General features: G+C 45.8%; 1 protein-coding gene across 3 annotated transcripts in view; it reads right to left on the minus strand.

Moving 5' to 3' along the window:
- LOC115168131 (metabotropic glutamate receptor 4) overlaps positions 1-25,438 on the minus strand; it is a 330,740-nt gene that overhangs the window by 229,806 nt on the left and 75,496 nt on the right. For all 3 annotated transcript variants that reach the window (XM_029723096.1, XM_029723097.1, XM_029723098.1), the window contains exon 2: positions 18,743-19,782. In XM_029723096.1, the coding sequence (XP_029578956.1) occupies positions 18,743-19,288 (546 nt within the window). In that variant the 5' untranslated portion in view covers positions 19,289-19,782. The remainder of the gene's footprint in view (positions 1-18,742; positions 19,783-25,438) is intronic.

Raw genomic sequence — 25,438 nt, forward strand, 5'->3', positions numbered from 1 at the left:
ATACAGAGAAGAGTCGGCCAGAGAATTGAACCCTGTGGCACCCCCATAGAGACTGCCAGAGGTCCGGACAACAGGCCTTCCGATTTTACACATTGAACTCTATCAGAGAAGTAGTTGGTGAACCAGGCGAGGCAATCATTTGAGAAACCAAGGCTGTTGAGTCTGCCAATAAGAATGTGGTGATTGATAGAGTCGAAAGCCTTGGCCAGGTCGATGAATACGGCTGCACAGTAATGTCTCTTATCGATGGCGGTTATGATATCATTTATAACCTTGAGCGTGGCTGAGGTGCACCCATGACCAGCTCTGAAACCAGATTGCATAGCGGAGAAGGTACGGTGGGATTTTAAATGGTCGGTAATCTGTTTGTTAACTTGGCTTTCGAAGACCTTAGGAAGGCAGGGTAGGATAGATATAGGTCTGTAGCAGTTTGGGTCTAGAGTGTCTCCCCCTTTGAAGAGGGGGATGACTGTGGCAGCTTTCCAATCTTTGGGGATCTCAGACGATACGAAAGAGAGGTTGAACAGGCTAGTGATAGGGGTTGCAACAATTTCGGCAGATAATTTTAGAAAGAAGGTCCAGATTGTCTAGCCCGGCTGATTTGTAGGGGTCCAGATTGTGCAGCTCATTCAGAACGTCAGCTATCTGGGTTTGGGTGAATGAGAAATAGGGAGGCTTGGGCGAGTTGCTGTGGGGAGTGCAGGGCTGTTGACCGGGGTAGATGTAGCCAGGTGGAAAGCATGGCCAGCGGTAGAAAAATGCTTATTGAAATTCTCAATTATAGTGGATTTATCGGTGGTGACAGTGTTTCCTAGCCTCAGTGCAGTGGGCAGCTGGGAGGAGGTGCTCTTATTCTCCATGGACTTTACAGTGTCCCAGAACTTTTTTGAGTTTGTGCTACAGGATGCACATTTCTGCTTGAAAAAGCTAGCCTTAGCTTTCCTACCTGCCTGTGTATATTGGTTCCTAACTTCCCTGAAAAGTTGCATATCACGGGGCTATTCGATGCTAATGCAGAACGCCACAGGATGTTTTTGTGCTGGTCAAGGGCAGTCAGGTCTGGAGAGAACCAAGGGCTATATCTGTTCCTGGTTCTACATTTTTTGAAAGGGGCATGCTTATGTAAGATGGTAAGGAAGGCACTTTTAAAGAAAGAGCAGGCATCGTCTACTGACGGGATGAGGTCAATATCCTTCCAGGATACCCGGGCCACGTCAATTAGAAAGGCCTGTTCTCTGAAGTGTTTTAGGGAGCGTTTGACTGTGAGGAGGGGATCTTGGTTGAAAACAGCAGAGGTGTATTTGGAGGGCAAGTTGGTTAGGATGATATCTATGAGGGTGCCCGTTATTACGGATTTGGGGTTGTACCTGGTGGGTTCATTGATCATTTGTGTGAGATTAAGGGCATCAAGTTTAGATTGTAGGATGGCCGGGGTGTTAAGCATGTCCCAGTTTAGGTCACCTAGCAGCACGAGCTCTGAAGATAGATGGGGGGCAATCAGTTCACATATTGTGTCCAGGGCACAGCTGGGGGCAGAGGGTGGTCTATAGCAGGTGGCAACGGTGAGAGACTTGTTTCTGGAAAGGTGGATTTTTTAAAGTAGAAGCTGGAGTTGTTTGGGTACAGACCTGGATAGTAAGACAGAACTCTGCAGGCTATCTCTGCAGTAGATTGCAACACCGCCCCCTTTGGCAGTTCTATCTTGTCGGAAAATGTTATAGTTAGGGATGGAAATTTCAGGGTTTTTGGTGGTCTTCCTGAGCCAGGATTCAGACACGGCTAGGACATCTGGGTTGGCAGAGTGTGCTAGGGCAGTGAATAAAACAAACTTGGGGAGGAGGCTTCTAATGTTAACATGCATGAAACCAAGGCTTTTACGGTCACAGAAGTCAACAAATGATAGCGCCTGGGGAATAGGAGTGGAGCTAGGCACTGCAGGGCCTGGATTAACTTCCACATCACCAGAGGAACAGAGGAGGAGTAGGATAAGGGTACGGCTAAAGGCTAAAAGAACTGGTCGCCTAGTACATTCAGAACAGAGAGTAAAAGGAGCAGATTTCTGGGCACGGTAGAGTAGATTAAAGGCATAACGTACAGACAAAGGTATGGTAGGATGTGAATACAGTGGGGATAAACCTGTGCATAGAGTGACGATGAAAGAGATATTGTCTCTAGAAATATCATTTAAACCAGGTGATGTCATCACGTGTGGTAGATGGAATGAAATTGTTAGCTAAGGCGTATTGCAGGGCTAGAGGCTCTAGAGTGAAATAAGGCAATAATTACTAACCAAAACAGCAATGGACATATTGACGTTAGCGAGAGGCATGCATAGCCGAGTGAATCATTGGAGTCCAGTGGCTTCAGGCAGCCGAGGCTAGCAAGCTAGCAGAAAGGGCCTTGGAGGGACGTCGCGACGGATGAAAGTCTGTTGTGGCCCCCTCGTGCTATTACGTCGGCAGACGGATCAGCAGGGCTCTGTGTGGTAAACCAGGCCAATTGGCAAAATATGTATGGTGGCCAAAGAAATTGTCTGCTGGGCCTCTTAAGCTAACAGTCCGATGTGCTCTGGACAGCTAGCAGGCTGCGGCTAACAGGCTAATGGATGGGCATTCAGGGGGACGACGCGACGGCGGAGCCAGTTGAGAAAATCCATCAGGCAGATCACGTCGGTGGTCCAGTCGTGATGGGTCGGGGCCGGTTGGCAAAATAGGTATTGTAGCCCAGGGAGTGGCTGATGGACCTCTATTGGCTAGCCGGGAGATGGGCATAGCAGATGGGCCTGGCAAGGCTAGATCCAGGCTAATTGGTTCTTGCTTCGAGACAGGGACGTTTGCCAGGAGTGGCCACTTAGATAGCAGCTAGCTAGCAGAAATGATCCAGGTGAAGAAAAAATAAAAAGGTTCGGAGCTTGCGGAAGGGATCCGGAGATATGGAGAAAAATAAGTCAGATTTGCTCTGGTTTGAGTCCCGCTGTGCAGACTGGTGAAAGTTGTCCATGCTAGAGGTAGCTGATGACCGCTAGCAGTGACTAGCTGACTAGTAGCTAGTTAGCTGGCTAGCTTCTGTTGGGGTTCCGGTTCGGAAGACGGATCAGCAGGGCTCCATGTGGTAAACCAGGCCAATTGGCAAACTAGGTATAGTGGCCAAAGAATTTGTCTGATGGGCCTCTTAAGCTAACAGTCCGAAGTGCTCTAGATAGCTAGCGGGCCGCGGTTAGCTAGTTAACCGGCTAGCTGTTGATGGGAGTTCTGGTTCTTAAGTATAGGAGAGTATATTCAGTCCGTGGACGGAAAGTGATATTAAAATATATACGAAAAAAAACAAGGAAAAACGATGTTTACAAGGGGCAGGAAGGGACAAGACAAAACATACATCCGACTGCTACGCCATCTTGGAAGTTTACTTGAACATATTACCAGAACATATTCTAGTTTTTGCTAGCGAAACAGTCCTGTAGCTTAGTGTCCGCTTCATAGGAGCACTTCCATATTGAGAGCATCGTTGGTAGTTCCTGTTTGAGTACTTCCTTTTAAGCAGGAATCAGGAGGATAGAGTTATGGTCCGATTTGCCAAATGGAGGGCGTGGGACAGTAAAGGTGATCTAGAGTTTTTTCGCCAGTAGTTGGTAGAAATTAGTTAAGATGGATTTCAGTGTCCCTGCATTAAAATCACTGACCACTAGGAGAGACGCCTCTGGATGAGTATTTTCTTGTTTGCTTATGACCTTATACAGCTTGTTGAGTGCTGTCTTAGTGCAAACATCGGTTTCTGGTGGTAAATAGACAGCTACGAAAAATATAGATGAAAACTCTTTTGGTAAATAGTATGGTCTACAGCTTATCATGAAGTATTCTAACTCAGGCGAGCAGAAACTTAAGACTTCCTTAATATTAGGGATTGAGCACCAGCTGCGGTTAAGAATGAGACACACCTCGAATGGAGCTCGTCCATTTTGTTCTCCAGTGATTGTACATTCGCCAATAGAACGTAGAGGCGGTTCATGTACTGTACTCGCCAACTTAGTTTCACCATGGTGCCCACACATCAGCCTCTCTTACACTGCCTTCAGCTTTTCCAAGTCTCCAGGATTAAGGCCTGGTTCGGGGTGAGAATAGACACCTATCCAGTTGTACAACTGAAATGTGTCTCTCTGAATCAGAGAGGTGCGGGGGCTGCCTTAATCAACATCCATGTCTTCAGTGCACAGGGAACAGTGGGTTATTTATGCCTTTCTCAGGGGCAGAACGACAGATTTCTACCTTGTCAGCTCGGGGATTCAATCCATCAACCTTTCGGTTACTGGCCCAACGCTCTAACCAATGGGCTACCTGCCTCCCCACTTATGTCCCATTGACACGTTGAAGTAGAAATCTTCATTCAAATCGAGGTCAGTGATTGCTGTTCTCATGTCGAGAACTTATTTTCAGTCGAAGGAAACGATGGTGGACACGTTATGTATGTCACGACTCCTACCGAAGGTGGCCCCCCCTCCTGCTCGGGTGGCGCTCGGCGGTCATCGTCACTGGCCTACAAGCTGCCACTGATTCCCTTTTTGTTTTCCCCCCTTTTTGTTATTAGGTGCACCTGTTCCTAGTTGAGCTGATTAGCGGGCTTTATTAACCAGCAGGCCCGCCTGCTCTTTGTGCGGGATTGTTTCTCTGTTTGCTTTGCTTGGTGACACTCTGATTTTGTATTTTGCAGTAGTGCGTGTGTTTGCGCCAACAGTGTTTTGTCCCCTGTGTTTGGGGCACCTTGTTTTGTTGTGCGCTTTGATCGCTGTTTTGGGAAGGCTTGTGTTTTAGCCGTGTGCTTATTAAAGCCACTACCCTGTATCGCTGCTTCCTGCATTTGATTCCTCCAGTACGACACCCAAGCCTTACAATGTACAAGAAAAAGTTAAGATCAATGCAAAAAAGACACAAAATAGCAGAATTGAGGAGTATTTCTGTACTAAAGCCCTATTGTGTGGAAAAACTCATTCTGATTGGCCAGGCCTGGCTCCCCAGTGGGTGAAATCCATAGATTAGGGCCTAATTTATTTATTTAAATTGACATATTTCCTTATATGAACTGTAACTCAGCAAAATCTTAGACATTTTTGCATGTTGCATTTATATTTTGGTACAGTATACATCCTTCATGCATTCGCCAGCAGTTCTCCTAAGCTCCATAATATGTTTAAAATGAGTTAGCCTACGGTTGCATGAAATGCCACATGAGCAAGTGTTATGGGTGAAAGATTTCTCTATTTGCCTCTAACCATTTTTCAACAGTAACCTAATGGCCAGTTTAACACTTGAAAAGAGCCAGAAGGGCAACAGTACAGCGTCCCACTTTGCAAACATCACTGAAGGCTTAAGCACTCTTCAATCTGGTTTTAAAGTGCCATTTAAAAAGGATCATAACAACGCCTCTGATGTTTGCCCTGATCTCTGCTGTATGTTACTGCATTCATGTCAGATAATCAGTTTCTAAATGGTCCACATACACTGCATAATGAAGATAGCAATTTCTCTGTGAGAGTCACATTAAATAAACACACATTGCTACTACAATTCAAATCAGAATTGTTTCACCAGATGTTATAACATCGCTTGCGAGCATCTGATTGGTTATTTTCAGTGACCTCCTCAAATGGTATCCTCTACTTCTATAATGCTATTAGACGCACCGATTCTCTCTGTTCGTTGTCGCTTGGTTTTGTTTAATAACATTCTATGACATACTGCAAATATTATTGACCTTTACCTACAAGTACAATCCATTATTGGAAACTGCTTTCATTTAGTAGCAATAACTTACCATTTTGTAAGTGTCACGGTTGTCGTTGGAAAAGGAGGACCAAAATGCAGCAGGTATGTGTATGCTCATCTTGACATTTAATAAATTCAAAATTAACACCAAAAGAACGAACGATCAACAAAACAGTCTGGCAAGGCACAAGGCTAAACACAGAACAATCTCCCACAAATGACAAACACAAACACACCCTAATATATGGGACTCTCAATCAAAGGCAAATAGACAACACCTGCCTTCAACAGAGTCCCAACCCCAATTAACCAAACATAGAAACAGACACACTAGACTAAACATAGAATACATGAAAATCAAACAGTGCCCAAAAAAACCCGGAATACTTAAATCAAATGCCCTTCTAGAAAAACACCACCCCGAACCACATAAAACAAATACCCTCTGCCACGTCCTGACCAAACTACAATAACAATTAACCCTTATACTGGCCAGGACGTGACAGTACCCCCCCCCCCCCCAAAGGTGCTAACCCCGGAAGCACCTCAAAAACAACAAAAACCCCAAACAACAACAAAAAATCCCCCTAAACTAAAGGGAGGGAAGGGAGGGTGGCTGCCGTCCCCGACGGCACTTGTGCTACACCCCCCCTCCCCAACCCACCTATGCAGGTGGTGGTTCAGGCTCCGGCCTATTGTCCTCCAGAGTGCCGACCGACCCGATCAGCCTCGGACCGTAGGCAGACTCCCCCTGCTCCGGATCATGGGCAGACCTCCACCTCTCCACCCTGTATGCAGACTCAGCAATTAAACAGTTAATCTCTGTAAGTTCTGAATTGTCAGGTTTACTCAGTTCAAGGTTGCTGCTAGACTCCCTTGGGTTTTGGTCATCAGCAGACTCTGGGCAGATGGGCCACTCTGGCTGATCCTGACCGCTGGGGCAGTCTGGCCGGCTCTGGCACCTCCGGGCAGTCTGGCCGGCTCTGGCACCTCCGGGCAGTCTGGCCGGCTCTGGCACCTCCGGGCAGTCTGGCCGGCTCTGGCACCCCCGGGCAGTCTGGCCGGCTCTGGCACCCCCGGGCAGTCTGGCCGGCTCTGGCACCTCCGGGCAGTCTGGCCGGCTCGGGCGGCTCCTGACTAGTGGGCGGCTCGGGCGGCTCCTGACTGACGGGCGGCTCGGGCGGCTCCTGACTGACGGGAGGCTCGGGCGGCTCCTGACTGACGGGCGGCTCGGGCGGCTCCTGACTGACGGGCGGCTCGGGCGGCTCCTGACTGACGGGCGGCTCGGGCGGCTCCTGACTGACGGGCGGCTCGGGCGGCTCCTGACTGACGGGCGGCTCGGGGGGCTCCTGACTGACGGGCGGCTCGGGCGGCTCCTGACTGACGGGCGGCTCGGGCGGCTCCTGACTGACGGGCGGCTCGGGCGGCTCCTGACTGACGGGCGGCTCGGGCGACTCCTGACTGACGGGCGGCTCGGGCGACTCCTGACTGACGGGCGGCTCGGGCGACTCCTGACTGACGGGCGGCTCGGGCGACTCCTGACTGACGGGCGGCTCGGGCGACTCCTGACTGACGGGCGGCTCGGGCGACTCCTGACTGACGGGCGGCTCGGGCGACTCCTGACTGACGGGCGGCTCGGGCGACTCCTGACTGACGGGCGACTCCTGACTGATGGGCAGCTCGGGCGACTCTTGACTGACGGGCGGCTCGGGCGACTCTTGACTGACGGGCGGCTCGGGCGACTCTTGACTGACGGGCGGCTCGGGCGACTCTTGACTGACGGGCGGCTCGGGCGACTCTTGACTGGGATGACGCACTTGAAGCCTGGTGCGTGGTGCTGGTACTGGACGTACCAGACTGAGAACACGCACCTCCAGGCTAGTGCGGGGAGCGGGAATAGGATGAGTCGGACTGGGCTGACGCACTTCCGGGTCCGCACGAGAGACAGGAACTGGAAACCCAGGGCTATGGAGGCGCACAGGCGGTCTTGATCTTACCTCCTGCACAACCCGTCCTGGCTGGATGGAACTAGTAGCCCTGTACGGGCGGGGTGCTCGTACAGGGCGGACTGGGCTGTGCAGGGGCCTGATGGTTGCCGTGCGTAGAGCGGGAGTAGGGTAGCCTGGTCCGAGGAGGCGTACCGGCGACCAGATGCGCTGCGCAGGCATCCTCCTCCCAGGCTGGATGCCCACTCTAGCACGGCATCTGTGCGGGGCTGGAATGGCGCGCTCCGGACTGTGCGTGCGTATGGGTGAGATGTTTCGCTGAGGTGCGCACTATGGCGCCCTCCACCTCATACGCTCCTCCATATAACCACGGGTAGCTGGCTTCCGGCTCTTCCTTGGCCTAGCCAAACTACCCGTGTGCCCCCCCCAAAAAATTATTGGGGGTGCCTCTCGTGCTTCTCCCTCTCGTACCTCCGCCTCTCTGCCTTGGCTGCCTCAATTTCCTCCCGTGGGCGACGGTACTCCCCAGCCTGGTGCCAAGGTCCAGCCCCATCCAGAACTTCCTCCCAGGTCCATTTCTCCCGCCAGTCCAACTCGAATTCCCTCTGCTCCTTCCTCTGCTGCTTGGTCCTGGTTTGGTGGTGGGAGATTCTGTCACGGTTGTCGTTGGTAAAGGAGAACCAAAATGCAGCAGGTATGTGTAGGCTCATCTTGACGTTTAATAAATTCAAAATGAACACCAAAATAACAAAAGAACGAACGATCAACAAAACAGTCTGGCAAGGCACAAGGCTAAACACAGAACAATCTCCCACAAATGACAAACACAAACACACCCTAATATATGGGACTCTCAATCAAAGGCAAATAGACAACACCTGCCTTCAACTGAGAGTCCCAACCCCAATTAACCAAACATAGAAACAGACACACTAGACTAAACATAGAATACATGAAAATCAAACAGTGCCCAAAAAACCCCGGAATACTTAAATCAAATGCCCTTCTAGAAAAACACCACCCCGAACCACATAAAACAAACACCCTCTGCCACGTTCTGACCAAACTACAATAACAATTAACCCTTATACCGGCCAGGACGTGACAGTAAGCTACGTCTTTCAGAAATATATTGTGCATTTTCATATTTCTCAGCAAATTGACTCCCTTGGTTATTTCCACAGAAACTCACACAATTATCACAAAATCCCCTTGACATTCAGATAATAATTTATCTGATCAGAGGGTTTTCTCCCATCCTCAAGTTGTTCTTAGAACTCATCTCATCCAAATAAGTCAAGTGGCACTAATTTCTTGTTTATTTCTAGAAACACAAAATATGAGCAAGTTTAACAGCAGCGGCGCAGTAGCAATTGATCTCTCATTAATAAAACTTAATTTAAGGGTTGTTGAGTGTAAATGTCATACTTTGCACAAGCTTTTTAATAAGACTGTTTGACTTTGGAAATGATTAGATTAAAAGTACATTGCTTCTTTGGGGTGTCTGATCTTTTCTTTCTGCAATGTCAGGCACTGAACTTACAGCCAAGCTCTAGCAGAGGTCAATGAGAACATTTGGCTTGATCTGATGTGCTCTAGACTCTGCCAATTAAAAGACATACTGTAGGAGTAAATCTGGGGTCAAACAGAAGACAAGAGGTTACCATCTAAAGAACACCTGGAAACTACCTACCTGATTTACACAAACCTGAAATGATTAAACTGACCCTTGCTTGGCATTGCAATTATATCTCATCAGTAGCTGTGTTTAGGACAGATGCCAATGACACTGGGCTGTGCTTTCATGGCTCTGAGCCTGTAGAGCATGCCTTGGCCTATAGAGGAGAGAGATGAGGAGGAGAGCTAGAAGGAAAGAGACCTTCAGGTCAACATGTAAGCCTGGCATATTAAATCACTAAAATCAGGGCTGAGGAGCTGCAGTGTCCTTGAGGATGACCCTAGGACTGCTGGGCTGACATATCCAGCCATCCAGCTGGCCACACTGCACTCATTTCACCTACCTCTAAAGGCCTGGAGCAGAGGGTCAGTAAGCAGAGAAAAGAGGGGTTCAGTGTAGTAGATCTGGAGGGGAAAGTAAAGGTGTGATCGATAGCCTCAAACGTAAAACGATCTGTTTATTGTAGCAAACTATATCTGAGGGGACAGAGCTGCCCTGAATTTAACTCCATTATGATTGAGGTAGTTGTGGCATTGATGTACAGACAGTTCCCAAGCAGCAAAGAGTCAATCTGTACATAACCATTTCTACTAATGCACATACAGTATGCTTTCAGCACTGTCTCTGGATGTTCCTGGAGACCCTTTATTCACAATTACCCATCTCATAGGATGCGTCTGAATAGAGCTCTGGTCAAAACTGTTGCACTATATGTGGAATAGGTTGCCATTTCAGACCCAGCCATAGAGTGCAGATAGAACTGTCAGATCAGATTTAACTATTGCTGTATGTGAGTCAATTAGAAGTACAGGGAATACAGTAGTCCTGACTAAGATAAACCACCACAGGACATGCCACACCGCCGCAGGGTCAACACCGAAAAGACACAAAACAGGTTTTCTTAGGAACAAGATTTCACACATGACCTAGCAGCCTCCAAGAAATGTTTAACATCTTTTCAGGCCCAGTCAGGTAGGAAACGCTTGACCACAAACCCTCTAGCTGGACAAGTGCTGTGGTCTGCTTCAATAACTACAACTACATACAACCAAAACTCATTTATATACGCAGTTATTTCCTAGCTGTTTATGCTTTGTGTTGCAGTGTTTACCATAAGCTACAATACTGAACTGGTGCTCTTGCAAGAATGGATCCTCGACCAACACAGTGAGTATGGTGGCATCCTCGGCAGGGACATTGATAATACAATCAGATTTTCCAGACTTCCCAACTATTGTCTGCAACAGCCCAGGTGAGATAGCCTATGTACCAAAAACAAACACTATGTTAGTACATTTATCTTCATTTAAATGTCACACCTCAAACTTGTGTGAAATCAATACCAATCTGGACCACCTTTCCTTCCATTGTGTAACTTCAAACATTGCCTTTCAACAGCAGGAAAAAGACGAGGGTACAATTCCAGGAAACAGAGTATGTTGTCACAACAGTTCTCTGCCTCAGGTTAAATACCTGAACAGGAGTGCAATCTAAGAGGTGTGTTGTGTTTGTATGGGAGGGGGTCTTCACAGCTTGCTTGACTGTTTAATGATTGTACAGAACAAATAATAAAACTGGCAGAGGTGTACAACATAAACCCTGTGTTCTGTGTAGGGATTTATTACAGACTTAGTCTATTTTACTGACTGAGGGAGGTCTGGAAAGAGATAATTAACCAGTAAATGAGAATTGATCCTTCTCTGTCTATCTGCTAATGTTGGTGTGTACAAATGTTTTTAACGGATGGGTGTCTTGTTTATGCCCTTTTATTTGTTCTGTCCTGACATTGTTCTCTAGAATGATGTAATATCAGAAAGAGGGCATTACATCAAAACCATGGACATTTCATACTGTTACTATACATGTATCTCATCATTTTGTTTCAACATTTCTGAAACTATATTCAACAATAAAGCAAATTAAGTGCTGCTGAAGGTCACTAATGCAATAAATAAATCTTCACACTTCTGAATGAATATGTTTTGTCCTTGTTGTCTAACGTTAAAATGGTCATTTGTAATGGAGCATCGTGACTGCCTCAGAGAAGAGAGAGTGAATTCCTCTGTGTGATGGAGGGTAGATGACTCATAGAAGCTAGCTACCATGTTGTCTGACGTGCACGTTGACTGGATGATGTCCAACCTTCTTACTGTAGCTCTCTGTCACTGCTTCAGGCCAGGTAGAGGATATGGCATGGCACCGGAGGGAATTGAGCAGACATAGAAAATCTCAGATCAACACAACTTGACTATCATTATGCTAACATTGCAGTGCATTTACATTTCTTAGTGGTTATGTTTTTACTGTCATCATTCAGGCAATGTTCAATAGTGTGTAGGCTTAAAAACAGAGAGTATGTCCATTTATCACAACATACTTGCTGATATATACCATCACTCCAACATCCTACTTGTCACTTCTCCATCAAATTTCACTACTCCCAGAATCAATAACTGTCATGCCTCCATCGATCACATCAATTCAAATATATTCCCCCTACTAACAACTGTGTAGTCTGTCTCTCTTGTGACCACTCATCCATCTTTACAACTACAAATCTACATGCATTGCATACATCTTCAGACAGTAGGTCACAGAATGTTATTTTGGTTGATGGGTAGATTTTCCAGGGGAGACAGCTGCAAGCGACTAATCCTGAGTTATTTTTGAGGAAACTGTGCGATACCATGGCTTTGCTGCTTGGATTCTGTTTTGGAGATGTGGTTGTTTAAAGATGAATATCTGGAACGCATGGGCTTAGTGTTAGATTTCGAGACAGGGGGAGTGCTGTAGTGGCATCTATGAGACAAGTTCACAGGACATAAGATGCCATCAATGGTTTTGATGTAAGCATATGGACAGTTTGTAAATGTAGACCAAAATCAAAAGACTTACTGACAATTTACAGTGTCACAAATTCAAGGAGTGAGCTTCAAGGAGTGCTGAAGAAGTGATGTACAGTAATTGGAGAAAATGCCAACATTAAATTAGCAGCATGATTGTAACACTGGATTTTCTCCAAAACAATCCCCTCTTTTCACAGGGGGAAGGGTAAGAGGATACTTAATAAACACAGTGTTGAACATTATTCATGTTGTATGACTACTGTGTTAGAGAAAAAATTATTTAAGCTATCATGCCTTGAGAATACACAATGTCAAATGACTATGCAGAGGGTCAGAACATTGGAGCTGTTATCACAGGTGTAGCTTGTCTTGTGTTCCTACCAAAGCACTATACATGTATATCTCCTCTGCTGTTAAAATCAGTGCAGATGGTGTTAGTCTCCACAGAGTTCTCTCAGGAAGTTACATTTTTTTTACTATCCATTTAAAAAACAAACTCGACATCCTCCCCTCCCCACCATGCAACATTCACTCTGCAGACCTGCAAACTTACGGTAATTAAATGCCACAAATTAATTTGAGTGAAACCAAGCGTCTCCACACAGCGAGCAGTGCACATGTGGAGACCACCGCACCGTGCCCCTTCACTACTATGGATGGTGATTAGCAGCTGTTGTTCCAGCTTCCTGTGATGGGATTTGCACACAGAATCGGCAAAACTAAGAAAAAAGAGAGCAAAACAAAGAGGCAAGGGACATGTTTCTGGGCACACTTCCCTCTTGGATGTACTGGGACTTGACCGCTGGACCCAGGGTCGGCCAAGCAACTTGAGTCTGAACTAGTCCTGTAATAAAGGAGTGGTCCGCTATGGCCGGAGCTCTATATGGAAGGGAACGACCACAATGAACAGTTAGAAAGACAGCTGCAAGGATCAGGTCTTCCCGACTGTAAAAGTCTGGTTGAGTGACACTGCACAACCACTGGCCTGTAAACCTGCAGAAAACAATTTCCTGCAAGTATTTTGAGACGCTCGTTTGCTTTTCTTCCCTTGTTGGCTTTGCCTGCATGGGATTTTAAATGTCACATGCGAGTAGAGAATTCACTCCTTGGATTTATTGGGCATGGATGGGTGGGTAAAGGCTGGAATGGCTGGCTTGAATGACCTGATTTCGTGTGGCTACACCAATTTACACTTAGTGCAGAATAGGAGTCCACTTAGAAAGAAATAATTATTCTTAATTACCACAGAGCTAAGATGCTGAGGATCCATGAAGGTGACAGGACACACCTTGGCAGGCCTGTCTCAAGAGTGATAAAGAGAGCTACTGGCTACTGAGGTAGCTACTGAGAGCTACTCGCTTTTGTGTAGTTGTGCTTCAGCTCACACAGTTGCCATCTTCATTCAGTCTAGTTTTGCCAAATACTTAGCTACTTTCTTGCCAAATTAATTCTCAAAGGTATCCCATTGAAAATAATTCTGGTTCCCCACATTCCCTACAGCACATGCATTCTACAGATTCCTGTAAATGTCTGCCCAGCATCCTGCAAACAGAGCAGAGGCATCCTTTCATCACATTTTCCAAATTGATTTATTTTTGTGTAAGGTTTTTACAGTACATGGTGGTTCCTACATTAATCCAGAGAGAATGCTGTCTCAACATGTTGAGATGCTGAGAGGAGGAAGGTACAGTGTCTGAGGGTCTACAATCTCTGTCTCTAATGAGGGAAGAGACAGGGGCTGCAAAGTCTCTCTGCTTCACAGACAGCACAAAAAACAGCTAGTTAACCCTCCTTTTACAGTTAACTACAGGCTCCCCCGTCTTCTCCTCTAAACTACTCTCACCTCCCTCCCCTCTACTCTCTGAAGACATCTTCCCTGCTGCTTAGAAGGCAGAGGTACAGGCATGTGTGTAGGCTGTTTGTGCCTTAGCAGACTGTACACCTCGGTGGAGGTGGCCGAAGCGCCCCTATTCTTCTTTGAGAACATATGGTTATGTCTCAGCAACTCAACAGTGGCACTTGATCCCACCTTCATGCCCATGTGACAGCTACAGTGCTGATACAGTAGCCTATACAAGACCGAGTTAAGAGCTGACATGCACAGGGCCAGAGAAGACATCTCCAAGACATGATCACAAAGCTGGATGCCTTATTAAAACCAGCCTTGTCGTTAGTGTGTAATCAATTGCAGTCGCTACAGTGTCATAACATAGCTTACAATTGGCTCATTCATCCCCCTCCTCTCCCCTGAAACTATTCCCCAGGTCGTTGCTGTAAATGAGAATGTGTTCTCAGTCAACTTACCTGGTAAAATAACGGTAAAATAAATAAATAAATAAATAACCATCCCTCTGCAAATTAGCCTGGGCGCTAGGACACTTTGCTCCTGCTTATGTTGCAATAAAATGCTCAACTGATGAGAACATCACAGAGCATGAGCAGGCAGGGCCAACTATGGAGGGAGGGAGCTTTCAAACCCCAACCGGATCCCCAGGCGGACATTACGTAAACTGGGAATAAAATATTCATACAGCACAATAGGGACGGGATCCTGCCTACTGCTCCAGAGTGCTGAGTAAACACTTTACCCAGCCTCAGCTGCTCTAAGACTGGGAGAGGGAAGTGGGGGAAAAAGAATGAAGCATTCTGATAACAATAGCAAGCATGCAGTGTGTTATGGCCACTACCCTTAGGCATGGCAAGAAGAAGGGTTGGGACCCAAACTGCTTGTTCAAATCAAACAAAATATGGATGTGGCAGATCCCCTGACCTCGGCACAGGAAACAGTTGACTCACCAAGAGTTTACTGGGTATAGCTTATGTGCGGCTGGGAACAGTCCTATCCACAGCTAGTCTGCCAGGGCTGAGAAGCTGGCCTACTTTCTGCTTTTAAAATAAAGAAAAAGGTGCAACAGTTAAGTGTAAAACACCTGAAATTGTCCATGTTGAGGTAAAAATGGTCAGTAAAATCTTCCCGACCCTGTTATGACACTGAAAAGGGAATGTGTAGCCTACTGACTGTCATTATCTAGAGCTCACCTAGAGCCCCGTTTCCATTGGCACTTTGAAGACATCCCAGGTTGGGCTGGCCTTGGTGAGGTAGCTCAAATTGCATTCCTACTGCATCCAGAAATGAGAAATTATGTCATGTTGCTAGGTAGCCAATATGTGACTGCAGTTGGCTTTGTTAATGTTGCTAGTTAGCTAGCAAGATGTTGATGAACTGTATTCACCCTCACCATGGTGTAACTAATGTTACCCCATAATACTACTAGTACCAGCTAGACACAGGGCCATGTATTTAGCTTGCTGACTAGCTAAATGGTTAGCATTGTCGCTAGCATAACAGGCTAGCTAGCTTAATTCCTACCTTGATTCTTCCTTGACATGGCATTGGCTATTACCTAGCTAGCTAACCAAGCAAAGCAGATGACGGGTTTGATATGATGTAGCTAAGTAGCTAGCTTTCAATATGACCTGGGCGGCTAAAATTCCTGCTAGCTCACGTTCAACTCTGAAACAGCTAACCGAGGGTTGAGGGTTGACTGTTTTAATATAAGTTTGTGTTGTACAAAAATGAATGCAGGATCTAGCTATGGTGAAAATGTGTGTCATGTCTGACTACTGCAGTACTGCTTGTCCATGTGCTAGCTAACAGCAACAAGCCCTGATGAGCTAGCTAAACATTGTGTCAGCATCCAGCAGTGATCAGCTTGGTGATTGCATAGTAACGGCGTCAGCAGCCCAAATTCTAATCGAGCTAACACCAGTTGTGAAACTGGGCTGCGCTGCCCCCGGTTTCCTTCGACCCAGCTAGAATTTGAGAATTTCATTCGAGCCAGCTTTAATTTGACCCTAATTTGGCACTAATTTTAATTGCCAGTGGAAACGGGGCTCTAGTGACCTGCACTTAATTGGTGTACCACTTGGCGATGAGCCCTTCATCACTGTAACTGAATTAGAAACGAGAGCAATCTGAAACCAGTGCAATCTGAAATCAGTGCAATCTTCTCCACACATCTTTCTGAAGACTGCCTCCCACTTTGATCAAATCTCTTACCGCCATCATCCAATCATCTGAAGAACACACACTCATTCCTCAACAGCGAGGATGAGAGAGACAAAAACATAGGTTGTGCAGATGAAAGATACAGTATCAAGTCAAGTTCTTGAAATAATTAGAAACAAGAGGAGTATGAATCTGCTGCAATACCACCCTCATTCACTAATGAAGAGGAGCCATTATATCGAGCTAATGATGGTGATGTGATCCTGGCGGAAGCAGGCTGAGGTAGGCCAGCATGGTGTGAGCACAGCACTGGTTATTATATCTTTACCCCAAACACAGACTGCTACTGTCAGCTACTGCAGTAGAGTGTCTCCCAATGATCCTTGTTGACTTTTAAGTTCTGGGGACATTTCCCAGCTTCTCAATTTGATATTCAAATGATATTTGCACAGAGCTCAAAAGGGTACTTATCAGAGCACATAGCCTTGGAAATCACAACGAGGTGCATAGCTGCTTTCTGGCTTTTATTCAGTATAATTGCAGTACAAATACAGAAGAGGCGGCTTTTTGTGCAGGGGGCGATTACAGTACATGCTCGCCACGGAGGTGACCTGAGAAGCTAAGAACACTGATTACACACAGTTTAAATCCAACCAGTTTATGCTCTGCATGCCCCCAAGCATTATCTGTTACTGTCACTGTCTGGCACTGTGAACACAATACAGAGAACACAGATCGCTGTGCTGATATTGTATTATGGGAATTATGTTATTCAAACAAGCCTCAAGCATCCAGTCTTCCTTCCGATGTTCCAAATGTTCTATGAGCGTCATAATATTGTAGCTACATTATAACACAGTCCAACTGTTTGCCCATTGTTCTGCCTGGCATTTGCATCATTCCTGTGACAGCTTTGTGTTGGCATTATGAAAGGGCCTGTCTTCTTGTGTTTGTGTTTACTTTTGTTTTCACACTGGCACGTTATGTTTGGATCCTGAGAGCAAACATAATACTGTTGAGGCTCGTTTTAGATCTTTAATAAGTGTTGAACGAGCTCAAATGGTTACATGCATGACTTGCCCTATTTAATTAGAGGCAAAACACCACTAAGGACTCTTCCCAAATTAATGTCATTATGGGGAGAGGCTGAGGACTAATGATGAGCCTCAACTGTCAGAACAGTGAAAAATATGTCTGGTTCTAAATGGGACTTTTATAGAACTTACAAACCACAAAGACCACATCCAACTGAGGCAAACGCAGATGGCCAACATACAGGCAGAAGACTATGTTGTTTGATAAAAAATAATATTTTGGAATATGATTTTGAATTGGTTTAATGAGGGGATTAAACCCTGGGGTGAAAATAGATTCCATTTTCTCCCGGTACAGGACTTCCTATGGGTTTATGCTCTTGCCTAATCATAGAATTACATATAAAATCCCTATTAATTCAATAGGATCTCTGTGGGCCTAGTTGTAAAGATCTGTCATTTAACTTTTAAAATGTATTACCTTTTATTGTGGCATAAACCCAACCAGTCATGATGTTTTCATCTGTTTGTCAAACAATCACTTCAGAAGGCTCCTTTACTAGGCTACCCGCGCACGTTCATCCACTCACAACATATTTCTAGCCTCCGAACAGTGGTGAATGGAAAGAGACATCTGTTACACAAAACACCAGAAAGTGTAAGGACATTTGGCGATTGTCATCAGGCCAGAATGTATGTGTCTACTGCTGTCCACACGCATCTTGGTTTCGGCCAATCATCTCTGCCTTGGCAAAATTTCTGTGTTCTCATCTGACCACATCACATTTTAGAGCATAGGCTATATCACACGTTTTCAAGTCCTTTCGCTAATTTATCATGCCTCTGACATGCAGTAATGATTAATAATGGTGTAATAGCCGCCAGATATTTTGGCTCATGTTTTACCGGTACGGCGTACCCCACTATTTATTTTGCAAGGACTCTGTACCGGACCGTACCGCCTTACTTTCATCCCTGTGTGAACCTAATTCCTCACATAAATGAGTTGATGCCCATACAAGAGCGACATGGTGCATTTTCACAGACACAGAGCATTCCTGAAATGTGAGATATTGAATACGCCTCTAGCTACACTATGTAATATCACCTTAGAGAGAAGACATGGAGTAAAAGCCTATAGAAAATGCGGGGAGTGTTTTTATCACATCAACATTTCCATAATGTTGGAAAATGACAGAATAGATCTTTATCCTTTCATGAAGAAAATTAAAAACACTTTTACCAGTAAAAGCAACCTAGCCTTTTGATGACACCTATTACAAATAATCATACATGAATCAGGCAATAGCGTCAGCTACAGATTTCTGTTACATTGCTTTCATTGCAGCCTTGCTTGCATTCTCACTTGCAGAGCATGCTGCCTGCCAGCCTACAAACGACTGTTGAGAGAGACTACTTTCATAGCCACCGCCATCATTCACAGCCATTAACCAATATGTGTAAGGCACTTACCCTGAAGAGGCGCAGGATGTTGGCCACCATGATTGACACGGAGCTGGCGGAGGCCCCGATGACGCCCACCACCCTCTCAGGCTTGGTGATGATGGGCGGCCCGCCACTCAGGCATTTGATGTCCGTCCCGTCCTTCTCGATGAGCGCCTGGACAAAGGTGAGCGACTGCTCCAGGGCGTGGGTGTCCCGTGAACAGGTGTCCAGGATCCTGGCCCCCAGAGTGATGTTGGGCAGCAGCTCGTGGTCATTGTTGATGCGGTCCAAGGCGAACAGCATGGCCTCCAGTCTGTGGATCCCCTTTTCCTTCTTCAGCTCCCCACAGGCTTTCCCATTGTTGCCTCTGGCGTGTACAGGAAAGAGTCCTCCCAGTGAGATATCCCCGTCAATGCGGATGGAGTTGAGGTGTGTGTGGCCAGGTGTCTTTGGCTTGGCCCCCAGGACTACTAGGATACAACAGGTCAGGAGCAGAACCTGACAGGGCCTAGCCGGACCACCTCTGTGGCAGTCAGTCTGCCCCCTCTTCATACAGCTTCCCAGAAGAGTCATGACGGAAGGCTATGTTAAACCCGCAACCAACTAAATTGAGTCCCTTTAAAAAAATACCACAAACAAATGTCCTTAAGGTTAACAGCAATATCCCTCAGAGCACAGAACTCTCTTCAGAAGTCTCTTCTCATGTCTCTCAGCTTTGACACTATCTCAGTAATACTAATTAGCTTTCTCTCTCTCACTCTCTTTCTCCACTTCCTTGTGGGGTATTCTCTCTCCCTGCAGTTGGGGTATGGAGACGGTGTGGAGTTACTAAACAGTTTTGACTGAGGTGGGAGTGAGTCTGTGGAGAGCCATCTCAAGGGGCATTAGAGAGAACAAAGGTGGGAGATAAGCCTTCTTTTCTCCACTCTTCCAGAGCCAGTCAGGGGCGTTTAGCTTCTCTCTGGCTCACCCCCCTGGAGCAGGCAGAAAGTCCTCAGTCAGCCCGAGCAGACCTGCAGGTACTCAAACATGGCCTCCCTCCTCGAGCTCAGAAAGACAGCAGACTTCTGAAAGATAAAAGGAGAAAGGGATGAGATTCTGAGAAAAAAGGGGAGAAAGGGAGAGCTCTGTGAAAAAAAGAATGAGAGATGAAATGGGATTTCATTGGTCTGATCAACAATAGATTTCTCAGTGAGGGGGTTTGCTGCATATTAGTTTCCCACATGGTTCTTATAACAATTCTATCTCAATTGTCGTTAGCTCCCACGCACTGCTTTTCAAATCAGTGAAACATGAAAGACATTTTTCACTAACTCTCTACTGTGATGAAGCAGATAATAAGCAGAGTCATGCTTCTTCAATGCTTTTGCATTTGTTAAACATATCTGAGCATAAACAACAACATTGGAGGGTCACGGTTTCTATCAAATAGTGAATCCAGATATTCAAACAGAAAAATCACCAAGTCTAATACTGCAGTCGTAGAAATGTTTTTTTCCATTTCACACCCTTGCTTCACTTGCTATTAGAGCACTGTTATGAATTATTCTCATAAGGCCTGGAGTATAACTGACTCAGAGCCTAAGCGGCACGAGTCCATAGGCTGCTTCGTAACCACGTCCTGCTTTCTTCATGTGGAGAGCAGAATCTCTCCAGGGTGTTTTACCGAAGGATAATAAAATATCCCGCCTCAAATGGAGAGCACAGAACGTTCATAATCAAAGTAGGAATATCACTTAACTGATGAAGACATTTGCTTGGACCCCACATTCCCCTCGCTCAATTCTCCTCTCCAAACCCATCATCTCAGCTGTATGGCTTCTGTCTCTATTTGAACATATTGGTGTGTGTGTGTGTGTGTGTGTGTCTGTGTGTGTGTGTGTGTGTGTGTGTGTGTGTGTGTCTGTGTCTGTGTGTATTTCGTCCCCCCACAGCAGGCTCTCCTCTTCCACTGTATCAGACTAATAAAGTGGTGGATGTATGCCCAGTGGGAAAGACCTGCAGCTGAGTCTGTGTTTCTTCTCTCCCCCTCTGTCTGTGTATCTCTTTCTCCTCTACCTCTCTCTCCACCCCCTCTCTCTTCCTTTCCTTCATTGGCTGTCCCATGCATAGACAATCAGTCCAACAGCAACTACATCTGCAACAACCTCATACAGCTGTCAGCCATGCCTGGCTTATCCTGTGATGGAGGCTAGGAAGGGCATCTGGCAGGAAACAGGTCAACATAAAAGGAGATACATGCTGCTCCTTAACCCCAACAATGGGTAGTAGGGTCCCGCTGTTGTGGCTTTGATGTCCCTGATTAGAGTAGGAAGTAGGAGGAAGACAGAGGTCAAATAAGGGAATATATGCTTTTCTGCAGAACCCTATCAGCCTACAACAGGATTTACAATATACTGTATCGGGCTGCCTTAGTATGCTGTCATGCCTCGTGAATTATAGACAGCAAATCAAATGATAAAAAATGCCCCGCTCCAGTAACTGTACAGTAAAAAGATACAGAGAGGGGCCTAGCTGCTTTGTGCTGGCTTCTCCTGTCCTGCTGGAATCCAAAGGGAGATCTTATAGATCAGTCTCCTATAACACAGCATCCATAATGGATGAAGGCTTCCCAGGCTCAGCTGAAGCACAACATCTAGTTCTGGAGAGAGGGATGAGAGGGGGAAGAAAGTGAAGCAGATGCAGCTCAGGGTCCATGGAGGATTAGGGCTGGCTTGGCAGAGCACAAGGGAGACTCCCTCCCTCCCTCCTCAAATGAGGCTGGGAAAAAAACAATGTCTTCAATAAATAAGGAAAATGGTTTACAATGCTGTGATGGAGATGGCCTAGCTTAAAGAGGACCTGTTAAAAAATAGTAAAGCCTTTTGTCCGACTGTGAATAGTTAGCATGCTTAGGTCACTCCATACCTACTCCATTCATAGACGCTAACTAACTTTAGCCACCTAATTAACATTAGTGTTAGCCACCTAGCTAACGTTAGCCACAAAAAATTGGAATTCGTAACGTATCATATGAATAGCAATTCGTAACATATCATACGAAATGGATGATGGACATCCACAAATTAATACATGGCATACAAAATGTAGCATTTCATATTAATTGGCGTGTCCAGGATTTACATTTACTATGTTACTTCTACCGCTGAGTCCAGGTTGAATTATTATGCTTAGATTATGATCTCATAGAGAATTATCAAAAGAGCTGATTACCCTGGGTAGAGAGATTATTTTCAGGCCACCCACATAATGTTGTAATTTTGTTTGCAGCTGAGGTAACACAGAGTACAGGCCACTCAGGAAGATCATTACCTTCTGGGTACAGATTTGTGAAAAGAGTCACAGGTCTTACAGCCATGAGGGTATGACGCAAAAGGAGGCAAAGTTAAAGGGGTAAAATCAGGTGTAGCTTTATTTATTAGGTGATACAAAATTGAGGTTACTGAAAAAGGTTCAAAAAGACTTACAAAACAAAGAAATCCCTGAAAGGGTCGCGTAATAAAAAGGACTAGGCCTAAGCCGGCATTCCTGCCAATATAACTGTCTTGGCACTGACGGGGTCTACCTGGCCCAATATATGGACTAAAGGAGCCTAACCTTACTCCTTATAGTCCAAGGACCTTACATGTTCTGTTCAGAGGCTAATTGGCTCTGGCAGCCAAAACAGCCATACACTCCATCTAAACGGGGATCGATTCTCAATTGCAGTATGGTTCTAGAAACAAAAAGCCCTCTACTTTCATATCAAATCAAAATAATTTCACAAATGCAAAATATGCACATACTGTAGACTGTTTTAACCGTTTTCTTTGCAACCAAAAGTATTTTTCAGTGACAAGTTTGTAGCGCCCGTCTTCCGTTTACATGCAGGTGTTCTGAGACACAAATAGCTAATTAACACAGGTAGTCGACTGTCTTTCATCTGTTTTCCACAAACAAATGCTGAAACATGGAAATATGGTCGTGTGGGAACCCTAACCTTATAAAAGTGTGTAGTAATTGAACCGTTTCTTTTTTGAAAATTATTCAATGCTGATATGAAAGATATGTTCCTTATGTTTCCAAAACCAGTACCGCAAGCGATGCGTGTTTACAGCAAGCATCGGGCCTCTTAACAAAAGTCCCCATGGGAAGAAGATACACTAAGTGACCAAAAGTATCTGGACACCTGCTCGTCAAACATCTCATTCCAAAATCATGGGCATTAATATGGAGCTGGTCCCCCCTTTGCTGCTATAACAGCCTCCACTCTTCTGGGAAGGCTTTCCACTCGATGTTGGAACATTGCTGCGGGGTCTTGCTTCCATTCAGCCACAAAAGCATTAGTGAGATCAGGCACTTATGTTGAGCGATTAAGCCTGGCTCGCAGTCAGCTTTCCAATTCATCCCAAAGGTGTTCAATGGGGTTGAGGTCAGGGCTATGTGCAGGCCAGTCAAATTCTTTCACACCGATCTCAACAAACCATTTCTGTATGGACCTCGCTTTGTGCATAGGGGCATTGTCATGCTGAAATAGGAAATGGCCTTGCCCAAACTGTTGCCACAAAGCTGGAAGCACAGAATCGTCTAGAATGTCATTGTTTGCTGTAGTGTTAAGCTTTCTCTTCATTGGAACTAAGAGACCTAGCCCGAACCATGAAAACAAGCCCCAGACCATTATTCCTCCTCCACCAAACGTCACAGTTGGCACTATGCATTGGGGCAGGTAGCGTTCTCCTGGCATCCGCCAAACCCAGATTTGTCTGTCGGACTGCCAGATGGTGAAGCGTGATTCATCACTCAAGAGAACGTGTTTCCACTGCTCCAGAGTCCAATGGCGTTGAGCTTTACACCACTCCAGCCAACACTTGGCACTGCACATGGTGATCTTAGGCTTGTGTGCGGCTGCTCGGCCATGGAAACCTATTCCATGAAGCTCCCGACGAACAGTTCTTGTGCTGACGTTGCTTTCAGAGGTAGTTTGGAACCTAGTAGCGGGTGTTGCGTCCGAGGACAGATGGTGTTTCCGGGCAACGGGCTTCAGCACTCGGCGATCCCGTTCTGTGAGCTTGTGTGGCCTACCACTTTGTGGCTAAGCCGTTGTTGTTCATAGACGTTTCCACTTCACAATAACAACACTTACAGTTAACCGGGGCCGCTCTAGCAGGGCATAAATTTGACAAACTGACTTGTTGGAAAGGTGGCATCCTATGACGGTGTCACGTTGAAAGTCACTGAGCTCTTCAGTAAGGCCATTCTACTGCCAATGTTTGTCTATGGAGATTGCATGCCGGTGTCCTCAATTTTATACACCTGTCAGCAACTGGTGTGGCTGAAATATCCAAATCCACTAATTTGAAGGGGTGTTCACATACTTTTGTATATATAGTGTACCTTCATCAATTCGCACTAAAGTTAGCTAGGCTAGTGGTTAGGAGTTAAGGTTAGGGTTAAGGTTAGGAGTTAGGTTAAAGGGTTACGGTTAGGGAAGAGTTAGCTAACATGCTAGGTAGTTTCAAAGTAGCTAAAAAGTTGTAAGTAGTTGCAAAGTTGCTAATTAGCTAAAATGCTGAAGTTGTCCATGATGAGATTGGAACATGCAACCTTTGGGTTGCTAGACGGTCACATTAAACTTCTACCCACCACCCCGACCAACCACCCTACTTTGGTTTTTGTCTTAAGTAACTTTCTGTCTTGTGTAACCATACCAAATGTAACATATCATACTAAATGGTGTGTCCTGGATTTATGTTTACTATGTTACGTCAAGTATATGAGAACAGGCTGGATAATTTGAAAAGCTGCTGGCCAGTTATCTGCATGAGTCTCATTTCCAAATCTCCTTCCCCCCAGGTTGTTAAGATTACAAAGCTAATACAGCAACAAGGAAGGTAATTACAGCATAGTGACCAAACAGAGCAGACAAATAAATTGCTTCAGCGCTGGACAATTCTCCAGTGAAATGACATGAAATGACAAGAAACCAGATCAGAATAACAAGGCGGCGCAAGGCGGGAAAAAGTACCACATATCGTATCTCCCATTCCCAGGAAATAAATCAGTTTGAATATTACTCATGTTGCCTGAGTTTGTTCTCACCCTCTCCCTCTCTCCCTTTGTCCTTCTTCCTCTCTTCCTCTCTTCCTCTCTCCGTCCCCCCAGTCCACCCCCAGCCCCCCTCTCTCTCTCTCTCTCTGTCTCTCACACCATGCCCTCTTAGCCAATGTGGACACGAAAGTTATGTGCCTGGGCCATGCCTTTTGCTGTCAGAGTCGGAGACTGCATGCACGGTGGCATCTACACCAGATGTTCTAGACACAGGACCCAGATGGGAAGAGCAGATCAACATCATCTGTCTGTCTGCTGAAGAGGAGTAAGAGGTATAGAGGGCAATTGCTGACTACATAGCAACTCGGCAAGAATTTAAAAAAAATTTCCTCATTAAAACTCCAGTTTCTCAACATCCACTTTCATCAGGTGTCACTGACAAACATTTTACTTCACTTGACATCCCTAATTTACAGTGTATGAGCAATAAGAAAGTCGTCTGAGAGTGTGCATTTGTGTGTGTAGGTGTGTTTAGGAATGTGTATAATCCAGGATGCACAGGAATCCCGGTTGGTGGTCATTGAAGCTTCAAGTTGCTCGGCGTGCACATCACTGACAACCTGAAAGTATCCCTCCACGCAGATAGTGTGCTGAAGAATGCGCAACAGCGCCTCTTCCACCTCAGGAGGCTGAAGA

The sequence above is a fragment of the Salmo trutta genome, chromosome 30 (genome assembly GCF_901001165.1).
Source record: "Salmo trutta chromosome 30, fSalTru1.1, whole genome shotgun sequence".
Taxonomy (NCBI): domain Eukaryota; kingdom Metazoa; phylum Chordata; class Actinopteri; order Salmoniformes; family Salmonidae; genus Salmo; species Salmo trutta.